General features: G+C 40.0%; 2 protein-coding genes across 13 annotated transcripts in view; one reads left to right on the top strand and one right to left on the bottom strand.

Annotated features, from left to right (window-relative positions):
• Positions 1–12,799, top strand: part of map2 (microtubule-associated protein 2) — a 105,829-nt gene extending 93,030 nt beyond the window's left edge. For 7 of the 12 annotated variants that reach the window (XM_085434282.1, XM_085434281.1, XM_085434291.1 and 4 more), the window contains 4 exons: positions 4,048–4,140; positions 7,520–7,601; positions 9,187–9,299; positions 10,535–12,799. In XM_085434282.1, the coding sequence (XP_085290408.1) occupies positions 4,048–4,140; positions 7,520–7,601; positions 9,187–9,299; positions 10,535–10,756 (510 nt within the window). In that variant the 3' untranslated portion in view covers positions 10,757–12,799. Of the gene's footprint in view, positions 1–333; positions 427–4,047; positions 4,141–7,519; positions 7,602–9,186; positions 9,300–9,787 lie in introns of all 12 variants that reach the window. The other 5 variants (XM_085434289.1, XM_085434284.1, XM_085434292.1 and 2 more) reach the window with 4 other exon arrangements.
• Positions 12,441–17,813, bottom strand: myl1 (myosin, light chain 1, alkali; skeletal, fast). The gene is made up of 6 exons (XM_085434293.1): positions 17,579–17,813; positions 16,916–16,943; positions 15,115–15,258; positions 13,882–14,055; positions 13,704–13,781; positions 12,441–12,981 (listed from the first exon to the last, which is right to left on the bottom strand). The coding sequence occupies exons 1-6, from the start codon at positions 17,705–17,707 to the stop codon at positions 12,953–12,955; spliced, it is 582 nt and encodes a 193-aa protein (XP_085290419.1). The 5' UTR covers positions 17,708–17,813; the 3' UTR covers positions 12,441–12,952.
• Positions 17,814–24,983: the final 7,170 nt, after the last annotated feature.

Here is a 24,983-nt window from a genome sequence, read left to right as displayed (position 1 = left end):
GACTTTTCATAAAGAGAAGTCAAACAAATACTCTGGTTGGCAGACTGATGACTCATGGGAAGAAAATTGAAAAACTCTATTTGTTTCAACATGAATGCAAGAGGTACAGAAAACAGTTAAAGAAAACACAAACTTGTGATTTCTCATTCTTTAAAGCATTAATCATGCTCCAGAACAATAGAAATGTGTGCACTGACACTTTTTCAGTATGCTGATCATCAGTATCCTGTAGTCCCTAGAGTATTAGACAGTGCGATCAAGCATACGAAGATAATACACAGTCATTCCTATCTACCATTTAAGAGGTCCATATATCTCTGCATGTTTCCATAGATTCATATTTTAAACAAGAGGCAGGACTTCACCCCATCACTGTCAAAGTGCAGCTCCAAGGATAATCTGAAGCACTCTTCTCGTGGAGCCAATGTATGTACCCTTCAAGCTTTGCCTTCCTCATTAAGAGGATGGGTGAATGCCTTATACAGGGAGTGCAGAATTATTAGGCAAATGAGTATTTTGTCCACATCATCCTCTTCATGCATGTTGTCTTACTCCAAGCTGTATAGGCTCGAAAGCCTACTACCAATTAAGCATATTAGGTGATGTGCATCTCTGTAATGAGAAGGGGTGTGGTCTAATGACATCAACACCCTATATCAGGTGTGCATAATTATTAGGCAACGTCCTTTCCTTTGGCAAAATGGGTCAAAAGAAGGACTTGACAGGCTCAGAAAAGTCAAAAATAGTGAGATATCTTGCAGAGGGATGCAGCAGTCTCAAAATTGCAAAGCTTCTGAAGCGTGATCATCGAACAATCAAGCGTTTCATTCAAAATAGTCAACAGGGTCGCAAGAAGCGTGTGGAAAAACCAAGGCGCAAAATAACTGCCCATGAACTGAGAAAAGTCAAGCGTGCAGCTGCCAAGATGCCACTTGCCACCAGTTTGGCCATATTTCAGAGCTGCAACATCACTGGAGTGCCCAAAAGCACAAGGTGTGCAATACTCAGAGACATGGCCAAGGTAAGAAAGGCTGAAAGACGACCACCACTGAACAAGACACACAAGCTGAAACGTCAAGACTGGGCCAAGAAATATCTCAAGACTGATTTTTCTAAGGTTTTATGGACTGATGAAATGAGAGTGAGTCTTGATGGGCCAGATGGATGGGCCCGTGGCTGGATTGGTAAAGGGCAGAGAGCTCCAGTCCGACTCAGACGCCAGCAAGGTGGAGGTGGAGTACTGGTTTGGGCTGGTATCATCAAAGATGAGCTTGTGGGGCCTTTTCGGGTTGAGGATAGAGTCAAGCTCAACTCCCAGTCCTACTGCCAGTTTCTGGAAGACACCATCTTCAAGCAGTGGTACAGGAAGAAGTCTGCATCCTTCAAGAAAAACATGATTTTCATGCAGGACAATGCTCCATCACACGCGTCCAAGTACACCACAGCGTGGCTGGCAAGAAAGGGTATAAAAGAAGAAAAACTAATGACATGGCCACCTTGTTCACCTGATCTGAACCCCATTGAGAACCTGTGGTCCATCATCAAATGTGAGATTTACAAGGAGGGAAAACAGTACACCTCTCTGAACAGTGTCTGGGAGGCTGTGGTTGCTGCTGCACGCAATGTTGATGGTGAACAGATCAAAACACTGACAGAATCCATGGATGGCAGGCTTTTGAGTGTCCTTGCAAAGAAAGGTGGCTATATTGGTCACTGATTTGTTTTTGTTTAGTTTTTGAATGTCAGAAATGTATATTTGTGAATGTGGAGATGTTATATTGGTTTCACTGGTAAAAATAAATAATTGAAATGGGTATATATTTGTTTTTGTTAAGTTGCCTAATAATTATGCACAGTAATAGTCACCTGCACACACAGATATCCCCCTAAAATAGCTAAAACTAAAAACAAACTAAAAACTACTTCCACAAACATTCAGCTTTGATATTAATGAGTTTTTTTGGGTTCATTGAGAACATGGTTGTTGTTCAATAATAAAATTATTCCTCAAAAATACAACTTGCCTAATAATTCTGCACTCCCTGTATAATTCTAGTTAGTCCAATTCCCAATAAATATTTTGATACATATCTCTTTAGGTAGTGTACAACATGTTGCTTCTTGTTGTGTTGTGCAGTATATGGGTAGGTTAATAGTATCAAAGTGAGCTAGTTTGTATATTACCCCCCTTTTCACTGTAGTTTGGCTCTCGGTTCTTAATTTTAGATACAGTTGTCTCTTTTCAACTATAGTTCAAGGGGTGACAAATGTCACTTGTATTATAGGTTATATATTACTGGCATTATGAATGACCAACAACAACATAGCAAGGAGGATGCATGCTTCTGACTTTTTTCTAATATTTAGCCGACTGTCTAGCACAAAAATGACCTGATGGTTAAGAGAAAGATCCACTCAGTTGACTATAGCCTTAGCTAAAATGCTAAAGTATACTTGAACATGCAGTCCTGTTGGATCCATATGAATACTGTAGCCTAACTTTTCTTTAGCACTTTACCCCAAAAAACCCCCGTCATGTATCTGTGATTAGTTTGACATTTAATCCTGCACTATTGTGTTGATTAGGTCTAGTCCTACATTTCGTGTAGAATAATACGAATAATAGTGAGTCGACAATAGATTAAATGTGTTTTTCCTTCCCCAGAAATCTCCCACTAGTTGAGTTCTCTTTTTCTTTCTATCCTCTTCTTCTATTTTTTCCCCTTTTTCCTCCATTTATTTCCTTCTGAGGGTACATAAAATGCTTGTTTCCTCACTTTAGTTTATCCCACAATTCTAGGTCACATGAGATATAATAGGTCACATGCTATGCTATAGTGATGGTGCTTTGTGGCAAGACGAGGTTTGCATATCTTGTGGATATTCTGTGGTGTTACAAGCATGAATAATCTGCTCTCATTATTCATTTAGTTTGCTACCTTGTGTTTAGGTTGCATTAAGAAGAAAGACAAAAATAATTCCTCTTTTAAAGAAGGGGAATAAATTCTCTGTTATATTTAGCTATTAAAAATTTATTGATAGTGTAACATTTTACTGGCAGTGGGTGGAAAGTTATGGTTCGATGTCCATTTATAGGTCACGGGAGCTGTTTAATGAGACCACTTGTGCATACCCGATGTTTGAAGGGAAGTAACAGCAGAAAACCTTGTGCTAATTGAGAACTGAATGAAAACACTTCCTCTTTGTCTATGTCTGTTGCATATTAAAGAAATTCTCAATATAGCATAAGAAAGGACGTCTGATCCCCCACAAATGAGATATTCTTTATATGTTCTTTATTGCCTCTGGTTGTCTTGAGCCCATCGGCACATAAGCATTGTTCCAGCAGTGTTTTGAACCGAGACTGATTGTCTTCCATATTCTTTGAACAGATGTCCACATATTTGAAAGCCCTCCTTGTGTTTCATTAAGCGGTGAAGGAAAAGGAAAACAGTTCAGAGGCCACATACCCGAAAGTCTCCGTTGTCCTCATCTTTTCTAATTCACAAAATGTGTAAGAAGTGTATGCACTGTCACTTCTTTATCTGGTGTAAACCCCCATTGCTTTTGCTGTGCTGTCGTATAAAAATGAAAGCTATTTATTTGTTGTTTCAGTACTGTTCCAACTCTGCTTCGTCTGCATCTCACTCCTGCTTTTTCTCCTTGCAGCTACAGAGAGTCAGCACACGTCACAGCACACTCACATGTTCATCATCCTCAATCCCTAAAGTAGTGGCCTCAAATCAAAGAACTTTCAATTGTGTTTTTAGCTTCTAAAGGTTCATCAGTTGTTGCATTTTGGTACATAACCAAGGCTCACAGACTGTCACAGCTCACGCCATGAGTCAGATCAAATTGTCTTTTCCTCTGAGCTTAAAGTGATCGTATCAGTTGAATGATGTTTGTCCTGGGCAACAGGGAAACTACTAGTCCAATTGTACCGCCAAACACAGTCAGACATCTATTTAAACAGTGGGAGTATACAAACTGTTTAAAAGACTTAAGCCCAAGCGTTTTCCCACCTCATTCCTCACCTCCACCCTGCAGGTTTTCATCCCCAGTGTTAAACTGGACTATAGCCATGTTCAGTCTAGGTGTGGGTCCTTGGACAGGCGTGGCTACTCGGCAGGAGGTGGAAACGTGAGTCTTGTGCTGCAAGCCCATTGTGTCAGTGTTGTTGTCGGTATTATTTATGTGCCGTGCTGTGCTGTGTTTCCTCTGTTTCCTCTGTGTTTTCCTGTATTTTTATTTTGCCTTACTGTTTCTCAGTTTAATAGTTAAGTCACTCATTCATTTGCAGTGCTCTTACTAGACTGCTCTTCATCTTTGCATTATTCTCCACCAGTGGTTTGTGTCCTGCAAGTAATGATACCAAGGGCTGAATGTGTCTGCCTCCAGAACCTGACATTTGACTAGTCTGCTGACTTAGCTTCTAAGGGCACTAGCTAATATTAGGATGTAGCCAAGTTATCAGGAGATTAGAAAAAATATATCCTTTTCAAAATGCGGGCATGTTAAAAAAAGCTAAGTCTTCGTCAGATGATAGCCAGTGGTTTCAGTATTGCATTTTACCAAATGCAATGTCTTTATGATCCCCATCTTGACTTTGTAACTGCATGCAGACACAGCCTGCTTGGACTACAAGTTCAAAAACAAAACAAAACAAATAAACCCAGAAAGCTTCTGGTACCAAAAGCTCCTTCCTGCTTGTACATATTCATGTTTGTTACACTTTTCTGCTTAATGCTTTTCTAATCCTATATTGTATTTTGTACTGGACAGAGAAGCTCATCAAATCTTAATGAATTTTCTTTATGTACGATGAAAATAAAGCTAATAAAGGCTTTCTTCTTCATATGCAGAAACACACAGAAGAGAAAGTAGACTTAGTGCTTAACAAAATTAGCCCACTCATTGCTAGCAAAACTCTTGCCAGCATCTCTCATCCACAACAGGTAGCACGCTGCATGAAGCACTTGATTAAGACTGATTACAGCCATCTGAAGGCAGCAGGTATAGTGTGCGCTCCATCTGCAGTTTCTGATTTGAATAATGCACATTAACAATGCACAGTTATGCAAGCTTAATAACAATGAGACAGTTAAAACTTATCTCTTGACTTTATATCACTTCCCTCAGAATGATCTGTTCCCATAAAACCTCTTTTTATTTGATTCTTGCTACAGCAGCTGAAAAAAGTAGTGCCAGGAACATTTATAAGGTCAGTGCTTTTGGCACAGCAGATATTATCTGTTCAGGTGACTGTAGTGATTAAATTCATCTGTTGTGTAACAAGAAACAGCTATTATTCTGTGCCCAGTTTTACAATAGCGGCCTCAAAGTAGTGAAATCAGAGTTGGCATTGTGTGTATTATTCTGTATTCTTACATGTTACTTGTAATCGCTCGTCTTTAATTATCTGCAGAAAACCGCCGTCAACCTAAAGAAACACGTGGTAGCACATTTGCTCATATATTGCAGCATCTTAGTTTTGAGAGTCTCAAATAGAGTGTCAGTACACATCAAGTGAAGAATAGCGCAAAGGCCGCTCAACTGACAGTTCCTGCAGATTTTTAGGACAAGCCCAGCACAAGTCAAGGTCGCTCAGGAGAGCGAAGGTGGAGAGCGGTGGTTGGCTGAGTTGCTGAACGTAAGGACATTAAATTGCAGATTAACATTTGCAATCAAACATTACTAAAAGTTGTTGCATATAACTGTGCATAATTTCATGAGAAGTGCGCTTTACTCTTCCCTCTGTTGCAAATTATTATATTTGGAGATTACATCAGCTCCCGTCAGTGTATAAAAGAGCCAGTTCGTATTGCCTCTGATAAATTAGACTTTAAAAAAACTCACTAGAAAACTGAGGCAAAGGTTTGAAAAAATTAAAGCCATAATTAACTATTAGTCAGAAAATCTTTATTACATTTGATATAAATAAAGAAAACAATGTCATTTCTCCAAATTAAGCATGCAAACACTCAATTATTGCAGTTCTCTTTTGAGAAACAATTAAAAATGGATATCGTACTACTCTGCTAATGTGTAAAATCTACACCAATCATCGGCAACATTAAACCCACTGATTGCTTAAATAAAAAAAACATGTATCACAGTGTTATTACGAAAAGTGTTATAATTGTTTAGTAATCTTATTATGAAAAATGTGCAATTAATGAAGGTTCTTACTGTTAAAGACTTTGGATCCTTGTGTTCATCAATGATACTTTTACATGTATAACCTACATAAGAAGGCATACTAGCCTTTTTCAGTGGTAGCAGCCTTTCCCAGCAGACCAATGTGCTCCACCAGGCCACAAAAACTCTTCAGCAATGACTTTAAGAGACCAAAAGTCCAAGGTGACGATCCTGGCTCCAAGATCCCTAATGATGATCTGCAGCACACAGAAGAAACTTGATCCACAGAGACTCCAGCACACTAAAGGACCCTAAAGGACCCACTACCATCATCATACAGGGCCTCCATAAGTCCTAATGGGTCCAAGGTGCTTTGTACAAAGACCTTCAGAAAGATGGTTTTTAATGTTGTGTGTGATTGGTGTTTTCACTTCTTAGTAGAACTGATAAATTAAGCAATCATGCGCATCTGAAGAAAAATGCATGTATCTGGTTTATGTTCAGTTATATGAATAGGTCAAGAATTTGCATTTGCAGAAGGTACTGTGTTATGTAAGAAATCAACACATACCATACAAATGAAAAACATCAACAGTGGGGTTAACAGATGCCTAAGTGACATGACTACAGGAGCGATGTGCCAAACAGTAGCCTGATGTTCACCCACGCTGACACAAAGCACTTATAATCTCTTCTCTTTAAAACTCATATGGTATACTTTTGCTAGTCTTTTGCATGTGTAAGAGACTTGGTGTTCTTTGTCAGTCCACAGCTTCACAAAACAATAAGGCCACAACAAGATATATTGTAGGTAAAGGCTGCATACAGTATTGTGTGCTTGCGGTGTGGTTTTTTTTTTTTATGTGACTTTCTATGTGTCATCTTACTTTTTATGTCATTTTGTGTCCCGGGCCTTGTAAAGAGGGTTGAAATTACGGGACACAAAATCACTGGTTACAAAAGACATTTGTACTAAATCAGCGACATGGCAAAGGTTGCTGACCACAGGCGTGTCTGCGTGATTCATCTCAGGATGTGGTGTATCTGTCCTTGTTCATCGTGCTGTGATTAAAGCTTTATGTTTGCTGTCTCATCAGTTCACTCCTTACACATTTCTCTGCGGGTTGCTCTTCAGACCTCCTCGGTGTGTCCTTGCCCTCTCTTTGCCTTACACTTCTCACTGTTATGTGTATCTGTTCAGTTTTATAAATGGGACAAATTATTTTCAAGACATACTTACAGCTTGAAAACAGGTTGCTTCGGTTACAGGTACAATCTAGATCAGATGTATTCCTCTTGATAAATCAGGGGGGGGGACCTGATGATCTTGCCTTGAACTGTGGGCTCTAAACTTGCCTTTTCCTGACTGTGTTCCTTCCAGGTACAAATACAGAACAAGAAGATTGACTTGAGCCATGTGACCTCCAAGTGTGGCTCTCTAGACAACATCCATCATCGGCCAGGTAAAGGTTTGCAGTTCCCCTACAAAGAGGGCAACACTGCACTGCAGTGAGTGTGCTGTGACCAGAAGGTTGCTGCTGCAGTCCCTTACTTTCAAATATGAATTTTATATGTGGGATGTCCAGGAGGCTGTCGAACTGCTTAGATACACTTGAGCAATTTATCTAAATTTCATGAGCTTTTGAGTTCAGACTGTGGTTATACTGGAAAGCCTCAAGGTATGACTGCATGTGAAGCTAAAAATGTGAGTAGATAAGATGAACTGCACGCTCCCATTTTTTCTTTTAGTGACATAAGGAAATGCATAGTAGACAAGCCAGACAGGTAAACAGTGTTGAGTTCAACATTCATCACCCAACTCTGTTTGATGCTGCTGGCTTACAATGCCAGGTAAACCCCTGTGCGCTTCCACCTGGTCTTATCATTACACGATAATACCAAGGGACACAGATTAGACGTTCTAAGACCGGTTTTCTTGTATTTGTTAGACAAAGAATTTCCTGCCCTATTTGAATGTATGTATTCATTTGGCAGTTTTTTTATTAACTCCTGAAATAACATGTCAATCAGATGCAGCTCCTGGACCAGTCTGTATCTAAATTTGCAACAACAGTGGAAGCAAGCAGTAAACTGACAGCCTGATAGATGTGTCCGCAGGTGGCCGCATGTAGGAGGTGTTTTGGTTCCTGGCAGCATTTTCTGAAATTTGTCTTTATACCTTGAGTGTTAGAGTGTGGGATATGATGTTAATAAATTGTGTTACATCAAACCTGGAGAGGGTTTTACATTCAATTTAATGTTTGTTCCTCCAAATTTCTGAAATGCAAAGTAATAAATTGCCTTCACAGTAATCCCTTAACATTCCTAAGTCCATAGGACTTGCACTAAAAGAAAACTTGCATATTGGTTATAGGGGTTGCTGTTGGTAAGTTTGAAATTTCTTTTCCATTAATACAACAAAATTAATTCTCTGATGCTGTAGGGCAGTGTGATGCTCTGTGACAGTCATGTTAAAAGCTCTACAATTAAAATATAAATCATAATTATTAGATGCCATAAAAGTGGTTTTATGTTTTTTATTCTTCCGGATAACTGCACAGAACTTGTGCTTATATTTATCTGAATTGGCCTTTGAAATCATTTTCTGAATTTCCAGCTTAATTTACAGAACTGGAAAGATTTAGTTGCACTACCAGTACTTTGGCAGCAAAGCCCCAGGCAGAAATATGGAATCCCCTTTTTATTTACCCATAGAGAGTATTGGACTGTCCTGCAGCGCCACCTGCTGTTCATTCTGCCATGTTTATTACAGTCTTTCATCTATTCCTAAACTCTCATTGAGAAGCTACTGGGGTTTCATACTTTAACTCTGCACAATTTTTAACCTCACTCTCTCATCTGACCTTTAATAACTTCTTAATAAGGTGGGCGTGTCTTGAGTAGATATTAGGTGGATATTTGGTGACTAAGTATTCGCATTTTTTTTCACTTGATGCTGTTTCAATTTCAAAATTGAAATAAATACTTACAATTAATATAGCGCTCTTCTCACTTAATAGTTTTTACACTTCTTCTGCTTTTAAACAGGAGGTGGTAATGTGCGTATCGAGAGTATGAAGTTGGACTTCAAAGACAAAGCCCAAGCAAAGGTGGGTTCCCTGGAAAATGCTCACCACATTCCTGGTGGAGGCCACGTGACGGTGAGTGTCAGCTCCATGCTTCTAATCAGCCATTTAAGGGAAAACATCAAGTTATTGAGAGATTGTCCTACTCATCAATTTAAATATAAGCCCTCATAAGTAATAGCCTTTACTCTCCCTTTACTCAATATTCACCCAAATCTCAGGCTGTGCAGTAGTCAGAGAAATTGCAAAAAAAGCCCAAGGCCTACATCTCAGACTCAATGTTCATGACAGTACAATTAGAAAAGGATTGCACAGATACGTCTTGTCTGGAAGGTTGTCAGGAGAAAGCTTTTCTCTACAAAGAACATAGCAACCAAGCTCAGGTTGCATCGAAACCTGCAAGACTTCTAGAGCGTGTTTTTCAATCAGACATCATTTAGATGTTTAACTGTAATATACACTGTTCCATGTAGTCAAAACCAAAGCACAGCATATCAGCACAAGCACCTTATATCAATTGTCAAGCATGGTGGTGTGATGATTTGGGTTTGTTTTTGCCACAGGACTTGGGCACCTTGCACTCAGTCGGTCGACCGTGAACTCCTCAGTATAAGTACTCTATGTGAGGCCATCTGTCTGACAGTTAAAGCTTGGCTGAAACTGGGTAATGCAACTAGACAACTATCTTGTTGCATTGCAAACCAGAAAAAAGGTTTTCCAGGACTCTGCAGTCATGTGAAAAACTAAGAACAAGCAAACCAGAAAATTGGTAATAGAATCTCTGAGAAAACCACAATGAACTGATGCAACGTAAAGAAGAGTACGTCGTGTAGAAAATTATTACTTAAGATTATTACTGCTCAAGGTGGTTCTAGAAGATATTAAACCATGGGTTGTGCTTGGTTTTTCACATGACTGCAGAGTCCTGGAAAACTTTTCTGTAGTAGCAATAACTTGAAATAATCATTTTCTGTATGACCATCAGTCTCTCACGTCATTGTGTGTGTGCATCTTAACTATTTGTTTCCATAGTTCTGTAGTCAATTAAGTTTAAATCTTACAAAACGGTGTTTCCACCAGGCCAATCTTCCAAAAACTTGCTGTATTCCTTTAGCAGTAAAGGTACAGTATATACATCAGTCCATACATGACTGCTCTTAATAAGTGATCAGTAATCCTCTGGAGGCATGGGAGTTTTTCCACTTGTTCTAAAGCCGTTTCTAAAATGAATCAATATTTCATATGACGTCTGATAGTAATATTTGTTTTTCCCTATTCGCTTCTCACATCACACCATCTGCCTTTAACAGATTGAAAGCCACAGGTTGACATTTCGGGACAATGCCAAGGCCCGAGTAGATCATGGAGCCGAGATCATCATCCAGTCACCAGGTCTCTCTGGCTCAGTGTCTCCCCACCGCATCCGCGAAAGCCATCTATCATCCTCCGGGAGTCTCAACATGATGGATTCCCCACAGTTAGCAACCTTGGCGGAGGATGTCACTGCAGCTCTGGCCAAGCAGGGTTTGTGAACACTGGATCTCTGGATCGCTGCTCTGCACCCAAGACGTCCTCATCCTGATCCATTCAAACTTTTCTGCCCTCTCCTGCCACCCTAAGGCTGACTGATCACCGCTACTACTCAGCTAAACCGGTTCTAAGTAGAGACTCAAAGTAGGAGCTACTGTACTTTGGTCCTATTTATTCTGTTTTCTGTCTATTTTAAACCCAAACGTCCTATTTCTGATTGATTTTGATCTCCCTCGTTTTGAATGATGTTGCAAAGAAAAGTTTGCTGTAACCTCTAAATAGTGGGGACAAAAGATTGGCTTTACTGGTCTTGGATCAGTGTTGAAGAAGCAACAGCCTTTTTTCTACTTTGAATAAGAAATAACGCCACGACCACCACACCGCACGTGTTGCTCTTGTTCAGTAAACGTGCATGGACACCCTATCAAAACACGCATCCTTACTGCAAGTCATTCTTGTCATCCAATATATAATATATTTATCAAATATATATAGAAACATGTATAAAATAAAGGTTCTTTGCCATCTACATGTCCTGAAAACATTTTAAAAGGAAGTGACAAAAATGGCTTGAAAATCTGTAAAATTGCATTTATGCAAGCAACTAGGTCATGTTACCACGAGCATGTATGGATTCAAGTCTTAAAAGAGGCTATTTTGTAATTTAAAATAAGGATTTTAGTAAGTTATTTCCTCATTTATTGGATAAAAATTAAACAAGTTCATGTTTTGTAGTTAATAGTTGTTTACAGTGTAATGCTTGGTGACAATGTCAGACAGCTGATTTGGTGTTGCTAAAGAATGCATCTCAGTCATGTCAAAGTGCATCACACACTTGCACCTGCTCAGCGGTTCAACGCAGAAGCCTGTCCATACATCACAGCAGTATTAAACACTGGCACTCATTCGACAAACATCCTCAAAAGGAAAGTCTGTTCAGACGCAGCTCACAAGAATAAACAGCACTGACATTTCTCCAGTATTACAGGCTGACATTGCCCTCATCGGGACTGCCGGAACCACAGAGGAGATGCTACAATTTGCGACCTGATATTTAGCAGAAGATGCAGCTACTCTGAAATCTGTCTGTGCGTGTGCTTTTTGGTGCAGGTCCCCTGCTGTTTTACAGCGGACGCTACCGTATCTGGATGTTTTGTTGCAATATGCGGGAGAATAAATTGGACAAAAATATTTTGAAAAATCCTAAAAGTTAAAAAGACTCAGTCAACTCCTGTTATGTCTGTTAGGAAAAAAAAAGTGTTTGGGTGATCTAGTTTCTTTTTCAGACACCATTTGTGGTATGCCCTGCCCTCCTGCCCACTACTTACTGCCCTCACCTGCAACTGTTTGTTTGCTTCCGTGTTTTTTCTGCATTCCCCATCTCTGTGTGCCCCTTCCCCACCTCCTACTCCAACCTACAGCAACTGTAAATGTATTTAAAAGGTCAAGTAGATGTACGCAGTTTTTCTCTTGTTGATATGACACCAGTTACAATAATTAATGACAATAAAACGACCAAAAAATGGGAAAAAAAGTGACGTACTTGTTTTGTTTTCCGCTAACCAGAAAAAGCACCGCGTATATAACTTCAAAATGTCAAACCACTTCCTTTTGAAAACATCTGGCTTAAAATAAATGTCCAAATATCAGCGTACAACACACGGAGTCAAAAAGAGGGAAATTAAATGGGAGTGTGAAAAGTTTATTGTGAAATGGCAGAGGATACAATAAGTTAAGACTTAGGGAGGGTTAGATTGGAAGAGGATTGAATTCATTTTGATGGCCAGTCCTGGGCCAAACGAGTCACTTTACTGGCAGATAGAGAGCCAGACAGGCAGTAAGTGGGGAGGGATGGTCATCGTTATTCCGCCTTCCCATCCATCACTGTTCTTCTGTGACGAATATAAACCCCAATGACACTGCGGGATTTTGGTGAAGATAACGAAAGAAGCACCTCATGAGTAATCAGGATAGCTTTCCAAGTGACAGGAGGAGGAAGAGAGGAAAATAAAAAGCACCAGTTTGGACAAAAGAGGAAAAAGAAAGTGTTGAAAAAATAAAACAAGGATTCAGGAAATGATATCTCATAGTCCTTTGATCCCCCTGCTTCCACAGATGGTACAGGAAGCAGCGAGCGAATGCAGCGACACCATGGGGTCTGCGCATGTACGATGCTCACCACCACGGTGGCAGGGTCCTTACACAGACATGATGTGCTTGACGAAGGCTGCGGGCGAAGGCCGGGGCGGGAGACAGAAAAAAAAAAAAAACAAGAAAGGAAGAGAGGGAAAACTGAGTGAACTGGAAGAAAAATACATTCTCAAACTTCCATGAAATAAACATATGTTTAATTTACTAAATGTGAAGACTGACACTGCAGTTTCTCTGTTAACACCCTCATCATTCATTACATTTTCTTTGCTGATAAAAAGCACTTTGTTCTTTGCTGTTTACATTTTATGAGCAAATCGCAAAGTAAGAAACTATCTCTGCTGTGGTTGTTTCTAAGATATTGTTTTCTGTGATTCACAGCATTTAAAGTATGAGAGTTTGTACTGTCTATAATAGCTTCATCTATTAAGCTACACTTTTTTTGTCTAGAGGACAGATGACACTAGAAAAGGTTTGACAGTCACTTCTTTAAGACTATAAGAGAGACTTACACGAGGCTAAGATACTGTGTGTTAACTCCAAAAAGTCTGGATTCAACACTTCTATTAATATCAAAGAAAAGCAATGACATCATCAGGGATGTGTAGCTCCAAGACAGAAGGAGTCAAATAGTTTTCACAGGTTAGATTAAGCAAAACTTGTAAAGTAATTCTCACATAAGATAAAACAATCTATAATAATAGAGTTAATAATTATTTTGAACAGTGTGAATACTATCAGCAGCAGTAATAGTATCATCATGTTTTTATGTAGCTGTTGTTGGACTGTGTGGCTCACCCTCATAGTTGACACAGCCGTTTTCATCCTCTTGTCCTGTCATGAGAGCGTCAATCTCAGCCTCTGTCATCTTCTCTCCTGCAGGGGGAGGCAGAGGACATCTGATATTAACAACACACAAAGCGACTCGGGCACGCACCTGAACAGATCAAAGGAAACGCATCCTAGGCTGACTCACCGAGTGTTGACAGGACAATACGCAGCTCAGCACCCATCACTGTGCCGTTGCCCTCCTTGTCGAAGACGCGCAGACCCTCAACATAGTCTTCAAATCCTGCCTTGTTTGGGCTGTTGATGATGGCCTGGAGCATGGGCAGGAAGCCCTCAAACTCTACTCTCTTGCTGGCCATGTCTGCATGAAAGGAGGTAGAGTAAGTTGGATCTAGAGGTGACACTAAAGGGAGGCTCAGAGTTCTAGAGCTTCAGCAGGTTCACGATTGAGCACAGCGCAGTCCTATTTTAAGGCACATTTATTACTTTGTTTATTTATTTATTAGGTCATTTGTCATTTTGATCTTGATTGCAGTCTTGAGTTTGCACAAATCTGCACCTACGCCATCATTTGTCTTCTTTCAGTTGCTCCCTTATTTAAAGGGGCTGCCATGGCAGATTCACATATTGGATTTAGCATAGGTTTTTATACCACATGCCCTTCAAGGGATTTGTGTCTCCTCCTGGTCTTGAACCAGGGATCTTTCTCGTCTTAGGCAAATATGTTAACCACTATAATAATATAGTTCTTCTGTTAGTTTAGAATACAAAGTGTGTGTGATTAAAAACAAACAAAAAAGTTTTAGATCAGGCTACGTTTTGTACTGAAAAATACAAGACGTGGACAAGCGTGAGCATTTATTGCATAGCTCTGTGCTACACTTCACAGTTTGGGAGAGTTTATGAATGAATATGACAATGTTGACCACTAGCTGGCAGCATAAACAATTTATTATGCCATTTCCTCAAAGGCACAGACCTGACCACAATATAAGACACTTTTGATGAGCAGACGATCATTTCTCAATTCTTTGAACATGACTGCTTCCAGTCAAAAAAGCAGCTACTGATAATTTCTCTCTCATACTTGCTATCGTTTGTGTTTGACAGCAGCACTGTACACCTCTTTTGCATATTTTACCAAAAACCCAGAGCTATCCATTAATGTTTACCACACATATTATTAAAATCAGTTTAGACAAATTAGCCTTTTGAACTATGCCTCAGTTAGTAATGTTCCTTGTTTTAGCCCAGTGACGACAGCATGTCATACTGGCATCAATACAAAAAGCAAATTGCTAACTTATCTTTATTGGGATTAGAATGAATCTAGTCATGTATTTCATGCTCCCTAACATCTTCTGTAGCAAATCTTTAAGTGATCAAGTGAGGGAGCAGTTACTAAATGTCATTACTGTACCATCAGCAGAGGGGTTTCCCAGCAGTTTGGTCACCTCCTTGTTGGTGGGGTTCTGTCCCAGAGCGCGCATGATGTCAGCAATCTGGTTGTAAGCCACCTTGTTGTCACCCACCCTGTCGAACAGACCGAAGGCCTCCCTGTAGTCTGTTTAACAGAAGCAAGAGAGGATTTTGCCAGCTTAATGATCCATAATTTCCATTTTTATTTTATCTCAAAGTTGGTAAAGTTTATAATCATTATAGTTTGTTATGTCTTTATCATGGACAGTAAGACATTTCTGTTATATTCCTTCTAACTGTAGAATTTCTTTATTAAACAGAAACTACAGCAATGCAAAAACCTATTTAAAGAAGAAGAACTGCATTTGGGGCACATTTACATTTAATTGCATAAAAATAGCACTAACCTGAGGTATTGCAATATTTTTGCATTTATGTTTGTATAAAAAGAAGCTTGTGATGTTTATTTTATAGACTAGCACAGTTGCTCATCAATATATGTGATATGCATTGTCATCTGATTGTATGTATATGCAAACATAACATATCTTACTTCAAAAATTGAAGTTATAGTTTGTGTAAATGCTTTTTTTAAACCGAGTCACTAGTTTATATTTCAGCCTTAGCTGTTGCCTGTCAGCAGGTGGAGACAGCTATGCTACAAACTGACAAGGAAAATATCTAACAAGTGCAAGACATCTCAAAAGGTTGTGGTATTACTGGCTGAATAGAGTCTCTCCTGCCGATCTCGTCACCCCTCATACTATTTTCATCTCAGCTGTCTCCTTCTCTCTCAGTCAGCGGGGCAATGGGCTCTTTTAAAAGACCACCTTGGAATTGATAAACATAGCTGAGAATATGAGCTCCTCCTTTTAAAGGCAAGGCCCTCTGTGGGCGAGCTGAGTAAAAGTAGGGAATGCTGACTGCAGTGTAACAAGCAGCCTGCCAGACTTCAGGTTTGGTCATGTGGTTCCAACCAACAGCACACAGGTGTTTCTATCTGTCAAACACTACACTATCATTTTACTGTGCTTCCATCTGTAATCTTTAAATCTTCCGATCTTTTCTTTTTTTTTCTTGTTTTTTTTGGCTGTTGGCTCTTGGAACACAATGAGATATCGCTGATCTAGTGACACAGAGTTCTAAAAAGCATGTAAACAAGCTAAAGTTAATATCTGGTCACAGGGATTTGCTGGCTTGATTTGTGACATGCGACCCTTTCGTTATTAAATGATACTCTTTACAGCCAAACTGTGATGTGATCAAAATGCTTTTTAAAATGCAATCTGAGTGTTTTTAACTTGACACCAGTTGTCCTATTTATTTTTACTAACAAGTTCAGTTAGTTGATGCATTTGTTGCCAGTGTTTTCCATGCAAGAAGCCACATGTTTAACCACATATGCGGTTTCTTATTCAAGCATGCAAATCAGTCAAGCTTCTGAAACCGTAAAAGTCTTCCTAAGACTGACTGTACGCATGAAGTGTTTCTGAGCTTCATTAGCCACAAATGGGCTTCAGAATGGATTTGATGGCTTTGTGGAATTTCAAAATACAAAAATGAATGAGGTGTCCAACTGTCATGGATACGCTGAGACCTGTTATGATGTCTATTGTAGTTTTTTTTTACATTGCTGTACTCTGTTATTTCTCTTTTGCTCCCTGTATGTTTTTAATTGATGGAATTTGCAAGTCACATTTTATGATAAAGGCAGATTTTCAGATTTCTCTGATGGAGGGCCAGCTGAGTTTTGTGGACTGTAAGTAACAGTATAGAACTGAGGTGAATTAAGTTTTACATACCTTCAATCTGGTCTGCGCTGAATTCCACCTACAAGCCAATATAAAAGCAACATTTTAGTAAAAAACATGGAAAGGCAAAAGTTATCACTTGCCATGTAATTAACATCACATTTGTATTCAAACAACGTGATCAGGCACTTCCCATTTATTGTGCCCTAAACAATCACATCAAAACCAAATTTAGCTTCATATTATGCCACATATGTAGGTCCATCTTTAGCTACGTTAACATGTCCACATTTGGTGTCACTCTGCATTGCCATCACATATTAGTCCCTACTCTGATAGTCCAATCCAGAGAGCCCAGGGTGTGGTCTAAGAGATCTAAGACATGGTGCGCTATCCATGGTCCCACTCATTCTCCCCAATACTCTGCACACCTTTTATTGTGGTCCTGCCAACCCGCAGTTGCTCTCACTGACTCTCAAGTGCGTATAAGCTTATAGATATTCAAATCATTCATATAAATGTAATAAATGGTGATTGCCCCTCCCCCGCCACTCCACCAAGCTCTTACTCCATTTAGCAAAAACACTGCATCCGTCTACTTCTGTCATGCAACTTTATGAGTAGAGAGGAAGAGAGAGATAAATCCCAGTTCTTCCTTCCTCGGTATCCAGCACCCCAGTGTAGATCTGGTTAGGCCTTCACAGGTCATTGTACCTTGATGGCGGAAAGGTCGACAGCGGGAGCTGCGGGAGCAGGGGCTGGCTCGGGCGCTGGTGCAGGTGCAGGTGCGGGCGCAGGTTCGGCTTTCTTTGCGGGAGCCTTAGCGTCCTTCTTGGGTGCCATTTTTGCTGATAGTAGAACTACTTTGGCCCTGAAGCACAGACAATTCCCGGATCGGGTGACACACAAAGACTGTAGCACAGACTGAGCACAGAGGAAGAAATCACCGTTGGGGCGTATATATATGTGACTATTTTTCCTCTTGACTACCCGTCAACCCTATCCCCGTGTAAGGATTGGATAGCGGATGGGAGGGGTGTGTGTATGTGAAGGGGTTCTCTCTAAACTTGGAATATAGGGCTACGAGCCAGAAGGTGTTTAGCCATATACCTATAATCACAAACGAAAACATTGAAACTGCGTGAAAGGTTATCCGGGGTCACGTGATCTTTCCACTGGATCGTTTCTTAAAGGATCTACTTTTACGCACTGCCCCCACTTTTACGCACAGCTTTGCGCTTCATTGCGTACACTATCTAGGTAATATATTCTGAAATGTTTTTCAGGCCAATCCAATAGATGATATGGATACATTAACACAAATCAGCGACTATCAGACCATTAAAACCTGACCTAAGAAATGGGAATGTGTCTGAGTAGAGGAGAGATAAAGCAATTTGATGGAAACTAAAGAGCAGATCCCGTGGAGCTGCAATATTAGACATGTGATGGAAAATGAAATCAGCTGCTGTCAAGCAGAAGTTAATGTGAGTGATTATGAGTGTGAGAGCAGAAATACGTCAATGACTTTTTTCTCTGAAAAGAAAAAGACGTCCATGGTCATATCCTCTAGGAACTGCAGTATCAGTGTTTCATTAAACACATCTCTGCTTACCACAATATTAGTAATGTTAGCTGAGCTGATCTTTGACAACATCTCTGATGGACTCTTCGGGGGGCTTCATTTTTACCATCAGCTGTGTATCCAAGCATTGCACAGAAATTTATTTGAAATATAGCACAGATATCCGTGTTTCCAGTGAGTTTAAGGTGACGATATTTCTAACATTCCTTTAAAATATTACACAACATATTTAGAATATGTGCAACTGATATCACGATGGTGCAATCATAAGAACATGGCACATTTGCTTTAATATTTAGCTTGAGATGACCCTATTATATGTGGTGCCAGTGGAGTATTGATACAAATACATTTGGAATATGTGTGTATCTAAGAGTGTAGAAAACTCAAAAAGGAATAAATGCATATGACGTTTTATGGTAAGAAATATGTCTGCTGTTGGCTGTAGTCAGAAAAAAAACCTAACTGATCGGACTACTTCAAATTAATATGTCAGTGTCAATATCTCATTTTTTAGATGAACAGGTGGTGGAAGGAGTGTCTTTCAGAACTAATAAAGAGCCATTGTTTATTTCTAGTCACGGATAATGTGCGTTGGGTAGATCAGCAGCTGTGGTCAGTTTGATTCTCTACTGAGGGAGGTGAATGGGGAGGAGGGGTCACCACAACCACAGGAAGGATGTGATGTAAAGGCACAGGGAGATGGCGACCTAGTGGAGCTTTCAGCTGCTGATGCCAGTAACCCAGACAAGGCCAAGAGTGCAAATTCTACCTCCTTAATTCTTGTCTATATCTGTCTCCCAGTGCCAGCGGTGCCGCCCTGCCCCCAACACCATGACAGGGCCAAGTGACGAAGGAACAGCATAAATTCCTTCACCCCACAGCCCCCAACCCCTACACACTCCCCACCCACTTGCTTTCACTGACCCCATCTCCGTGAGGGTAAGCCAGAGAAAGCCTCAGTCCCTCAGCTGTCATCTAGGCTCACCCCCAGCACTCCACTTCATCTTCTTGGAGTCTGACTTCCCTTTACTCCCTCCCCCTATAGAAACTCTGCCCCAGTCCTTGCACCTGTGCTGCAGTCCAAACTGAGCTCCACTATAGAACCTTAATGGATTCAGCAGCACGATAGAGCTGGGCTTTATTAGGAGGTGATGGCAGGTCAGCTTATGAAAAGAGAAAAAAATGGACAGAGCAAGTTCATGAGGTGATAATCTTTAAAAATTTACCAAGCAATGTCATTTCTAACATTTATAAAACATTTTAGTGAGTAAAATACTGGGCAGTTTTTTTCCTTTTGCTTATTCAAACCTACATAATGTTTCAATTTCACTCCCGTAACAAATTAAAATCCAGACAAATAAGTTCTGTGTCATTTGCTCCAGCAGCGTGAAGAAAAAGGGTGTCTAAATATCTTTGGGTTTACTGTTACTGAGAATCGCATTAGTGAATATATACAGTGCTGTCTTCTCATGACTAAATGCTTAAACCTTTACTTAGCTATCTTCAGTGCTCAGTTCCTTTGAGAATGCCATAGAAGACATATGAGGTCAGACCTTTGGAGAGAAGAATGAGCTTCAGCCTTACAGTGCATGGCACGGCAGTGACATCTGAAGAACAAATATAACAGCCCCCCTTGGTGATTCACGATGCCGTTCACGGTAACAGAACAAGAGGATAAGGGAGAAAAAAAAACCTGTATCCAATGTTACAATGAGTTGTGTTTTCTTATTTTTGTGGAGATGGAGTGGAGCTGTTACATTTATGCATGAGGAAGACTATCTAAGAGAGATCGTATGTGGAGCTTCTTCGTAGCATACAGTACTGTGTAAAAGTCTTGAATAACCCTCATTTCTTTATATTTTGCTCAAAAGAAGCCAGACGTGGTCTTGTGCAATAGTTCTACAGGCTTCTGTAGGACTTTCAGGTTTTCTTTGACAATGGCTGCTATTTTGGTCATTTTCAGTCCAGTCCAAGCTCGGGCAAAGGCAGCCATTGGCCAAAACTGGTTGCTGGTGAGGAAAGGGAGACAGGTCAAAAGATGGATTGTGGAAGAGATCTAGAGATAACCTTATGATTAAATGCGGAGTGGCTTTTATTGATAGAAAATCAAATAATCTTGTGTATGTAAAGTGGAGGTCAAGAGAGAGGTACAAAGGTAAGTGTCTACAGCCTGTAAAACATAGTGAAGTCTCTGTGATGGTTTGTAGCTAACATGGAGTGAAGAGGATTTTATCACAATTGATGGAATTTCAAAGACAGAAAAGGTCAGATTTGGGTCTACCATGAAATACTACCTGGAAAGCAATTGATTGGCAGTTATTACAATGTTCTCAAATACACTGCCAAGTAAAAGGATACCTGGATACCTAACCAACGTAGGATAATCTTGACAAAGAATGGAATAAAAGGCAGACAACATTCAGAGAAAAGCTTTGAATGTCCTTCAAGAAGCTTGGGGAACCCTAAAACCTGCTTAGAGAAATCTCAAAGCTTAACTAAGAGAGTTCAGGCTCTGTTGAAAATAAGGTGGTCATAGCAAATATTGATTTTCAAGCTCATTAGAATTGTATAGACTGTTTTTGCCTCATATGCCATATTTCCACCTGTGGTTGCACATATTTTATTAAATGCTTGCACCTATTTCCCATTTTCTTAGCAAAATATAAAGGAAAAGGAGCAGCTTAAGACCTTTGTACCATATTGATAAACAAGTGTAAGACTCTTTTTTTGCTGATATAGAGTTCACCCATACTCCATTTCTCCAGTCTCAGGTTGGACCTTCCTTGGAGGACCAGCCTACATGCCCTGTAGCCATGTCGCTACCGTTATATAGGTCTACATAATGTACCTGTAATTTAAAAAGTACTTTTTCTTTCTTTTATTTTTAAACTTTATTTTAAAATACCCTGAATATATTCTCTGATCATATAATAAGCTATGCAAAGTGACCAGCTAGCCAATCTTCTTCCAAGCTCAGACAATACTGAGCTATAATTATCCTAGTTAGGGTGAAGACCGTGAGCTGTCAGAGCTATTCATATTTCTTATGTGCCTCGTATTCCTTCTTTGGTAGTCAGGTCTTCCAGTTGGTCAACAAGCACTATAAAAGTTTAGCTCTTACAACCACAATTTTGCTAGTGGTTGTTTCCCCCGTTAAAGAAATAACAGAAATAGTGCATACAAAAAGTCTAGATCACTAGTTAGAATCAGCCATGGTGCATTCCCTACACAAATGTTTGTATTTATTCAACTTTCTTCTTACTAGAGCTTTTCTTTTGAGTCTGAAGTGGATAGGATAAGATAAATCATCACTGAACATTATAGAGGATCTGGGATGTTAAAGCAAAACAGTAATAGGAAGCAATAACCAAAAGTGGGGTAAAACAAACAGTCTTTATTGAAGTGAAAGCCTATTATCTTCCTACTTAGTAATAACCAAATTATGTTCCACAGAAAGATCACAGAAAGACAAAGAAATTGTTTGCAGTAGAGTTGAACAAAGCAGTTGATAGATGTGAGTGGGGGGCTTTTGATGGGCATTCTTTTGCAGCTACCTTGCTTTAACCTGTCTTCTCTGGGTCACTTCCGCACTCTGTAGCTATGCCCTTGGTGGGGACAAGAGAGGCATTTCGTATTATCACTCCAAGGTTTGCTTCAGGACAGGTGCTATAACAGTCTCACCTCAGGAATGGAGTTGTGACATAAAGTGGCAATGAATGTTTGCTACTTTGCGTTCATAGTAATTTGTCAAATTCTGCAGTTCAAAGTATTTCTAACTTGTATCCGTACTGGAAATTCTGGATTTTATAGTACTGCAACTAAAACAGCCGTGAAATTACGAGTTGTGCAATTAAGATTCCACGAAGAAGGAAAGACAGAGGTACTGATTTCAAGACATAGCACCTGTCCTAGCCTTGGAGTACTCCTGCGTTAAGCATGATTAATGAAATGCTGAGAACATGAACTTGAGAAAAACATCATGCGATGAGTGCAGTGTGGTGTAAGATTCCAAAGATGGCAGAAGCTCCTTGGTCACTGGCATTTGGCTCGGTGGGGAGCTGCAGTGCTGAAAGGGTTACTGAAAAGAAGGAAATGACGGACCGTAGCGAAGGACTTCCTTTGCTTCAAAATATTCAGCAGAGGTCACTGAGTCAGTCTTCTGAGATGAGCAGAGTAAATTTTGGATTCTGGTTCCATCTACCGCCCCCTCTTTTTAAACCCTGAGTGCTTCCTTCTCTGCCCTACGTCCATGCCAAAAGGAATGAGGCTGTAACTGAGCCTGGGGGACAGATGGTGCCTATTTATAGTCCCCACAGAGAGGTGTGAAGTTTCTTGGGATTTCAAAGAGCGGGAGCCATGGCTCCTTAAGGGGTCTGATGCAGCCTCTGTGGCCCATGTGTTCTCTTCCCCTCCCTCGCTCTCTAGAAAGCCCCACACTGGCCACACAGGGCTTAAGATGGGTTCAGGCTAAACAAAGGTACCTATTGCCTTTTTTACTGAGGCCACTGCATCACTACAGAGGATGGGAATCTAATACGAGCCAAAGGGAAAAGTCTGCTCCTTCTTTTCTCTCCAGACGATAACTTTCTTTAATAATCCAGAGGTTGAATTTGCTGTCACAGCAAGACTGCTAAACTGTCACAATGCCACTCAAAGCATGTATGGTAACACTGTGAGCGGATTTTGTACCAGCTTGACAGCTCATGCTGAGGCACTGATTGATGCTAGCAAAACCTTGTTCAAAAGATTGTATTAACAGTATACAACACAACTCCATTATAGATACGGAGGCTTGACTCAATGATTATAAATCAGCGACTGTTCATTTAGAATAATTCAAATGAAAGCATTAAAATATAGTTTTACTATTTTTTCTTTTTAAATAATGGAACGTTTAGCTTCAAAGTACTGGTTCAGAAAGTCACACAAACAATTTTCCAGTCATTACAACTGTTGCAACAACTGATACACATGTCACTACTCCTGCTCTCCTGCCATTAGTGCTGTATGCATAAAATCCAGCCTAAGTGCGCAATGACTTGAACAAAATCAGGTCGGCCATGAATGTGAAACAAATCACTGCTTTCCGTGCATTTGCTTTCTGTATGCTGTGAACTGTAACTGAGAGGTTTGGTCCTGCGGTGCTGTACATTTCTCATCTGCTGCTACTTTATGAACCTTTCAGACCTCCAAAATCATCCCACGCACACACACACTTCTTCTTTTTTCGACCTGTTTATATTTTTCAATAGCATTTTTTATTAGTCTTATTGTTGGAACACACTATACAAACAAACTTGCTTTCATATGGAAAGTGAAAGTATTGTCAGTCAAACTGCTCAATTTAAGTAGTCCGAACTGACGGCGAACAAACCCCACCATACATCCTTGAAACGAAGCACCAGTTATCTCTCTTATGTCAGGGCCAAGACTTGGAAACCTGGCAAACAGCGGGGAGAGTTAGCGGGGCGTCTATTTAAGTCCTCTCTTAAGCTTGGTCCCCATCTGAAACTCATCTGAAACTCACACTTGAAACTGCAGACAATGTGGGATCCCTCCGCCGAGGATAGACACTAGAGTTCATTAGGCCGTACGCCAGCCAATCAGTGGAGGAATTTAAAAGGCAGCTAATGACAGCCCTCCCAGTAATAAAGAGCCATACAGTACATTGCCCAGGCTTCTCGTGTTCTCGCAGTCATCACATAGTTATTTTCTAGATGCAGTTTATTCATTATTGATAGAAAAGAGCTAAGGCTGAATTTTGGCACTCTATCTGTAAATGGAAACATTCAGCAGAGAAGATGAGAGGACGAAATTGAATACAGTTGAATATAGTATATGAATACAGTCCTATAATTACAATTATACAATCAGTTGTTTCGGTCTAATATAGTGCAGTGATAATCTCTAAACGCTGAGTGCATGTTTATTTTACCGCATTATTTTTAAAACAGAAAAACAACGACCCAGCATCAAATCGGATATTTGATGGCACTGTTTAAATGACCTGTGTATTTAAAAGTGACAGAGGAACAAAGTTATTGCCCAATTAAGTGTTGAGTGGCTTCATAGTCTCATAAAAATATTTACAGACTTAATATAAAGCTTTTTAATGCCAGTAATAATTCTCGGGCTTATGGATCTGCTATGACGGGTTTTTCTCAAGGACAACTTCAAATAAAATGATTTATTACTGTAACGGTTCAGCACCAGGACGAAAACTGATGTGTAATGAGGTCTGTAATGTATAGACTCCAGGCCAAATGACTGTAGGAGTTAATGTTAGAGTTTCACAATCTGATCAGTTTCAACCGGTGCACTTAACCTTTTAATTTTCAATGTGACATTGTCTCTCTTCACTACATACTAACAGATCTCCTGCAGACGCCTTACTTGTTCATGCCTCTTTTTTTTCGGAATATTTATTTCCACATAGTGGAACTTTATATGGTTGAACCATTATATTTAATTATCCTCTCAGCAGTGGGCTCTGCAGTAGGCTATACTCCCATGCACTCAAGGAAGATTTGC

This window comes from Copadichromis virginalis, linkage group LG16, assembly GCF_057382275.1.
Source record: "Copadichromis virginalis isolate Kocher_CV1m ecotype Utaka linkage group LG16, C_Virginalis_male_GT1.1, whole genome shotgun sequence".
Taxonomy (NCBI): domain Eukaryota; kingdom Metazoa; phylum Chordata; class Actinopteri; order Cichliformes; family Cichlidae; genus Copadichromis; species Copadichromis virginalis.
This window is presented reverse-complemented; position numbering and strand designations above follow the sequence as displayed.

Excerpts from the sequence above, each read along its gene's own strand:
- myl1 (XM_085434293.1), bottom strand. The coding sequence starts at position 17,707 with ATGGCACCCAAGAAGGACGCTAAGGCTCCCGCAAAGAAAGCCGAACCT. Across the intron at positions 16,944-17,578 it reads TCGACCTTTCCGCCATCAAG|GTGGAATTCAGCGCAGACCA; the intron begins GTACAATGACCT and ends ATTGGCTTGTAG. Across the intron at positions 12,982-13,703 it reads CGGCTGTGTCAACTATGAGG|CCTTCGTCAAGCACATCATG; the intron begins GTGAGCCACACA and ends CTTCGCCCGCAG.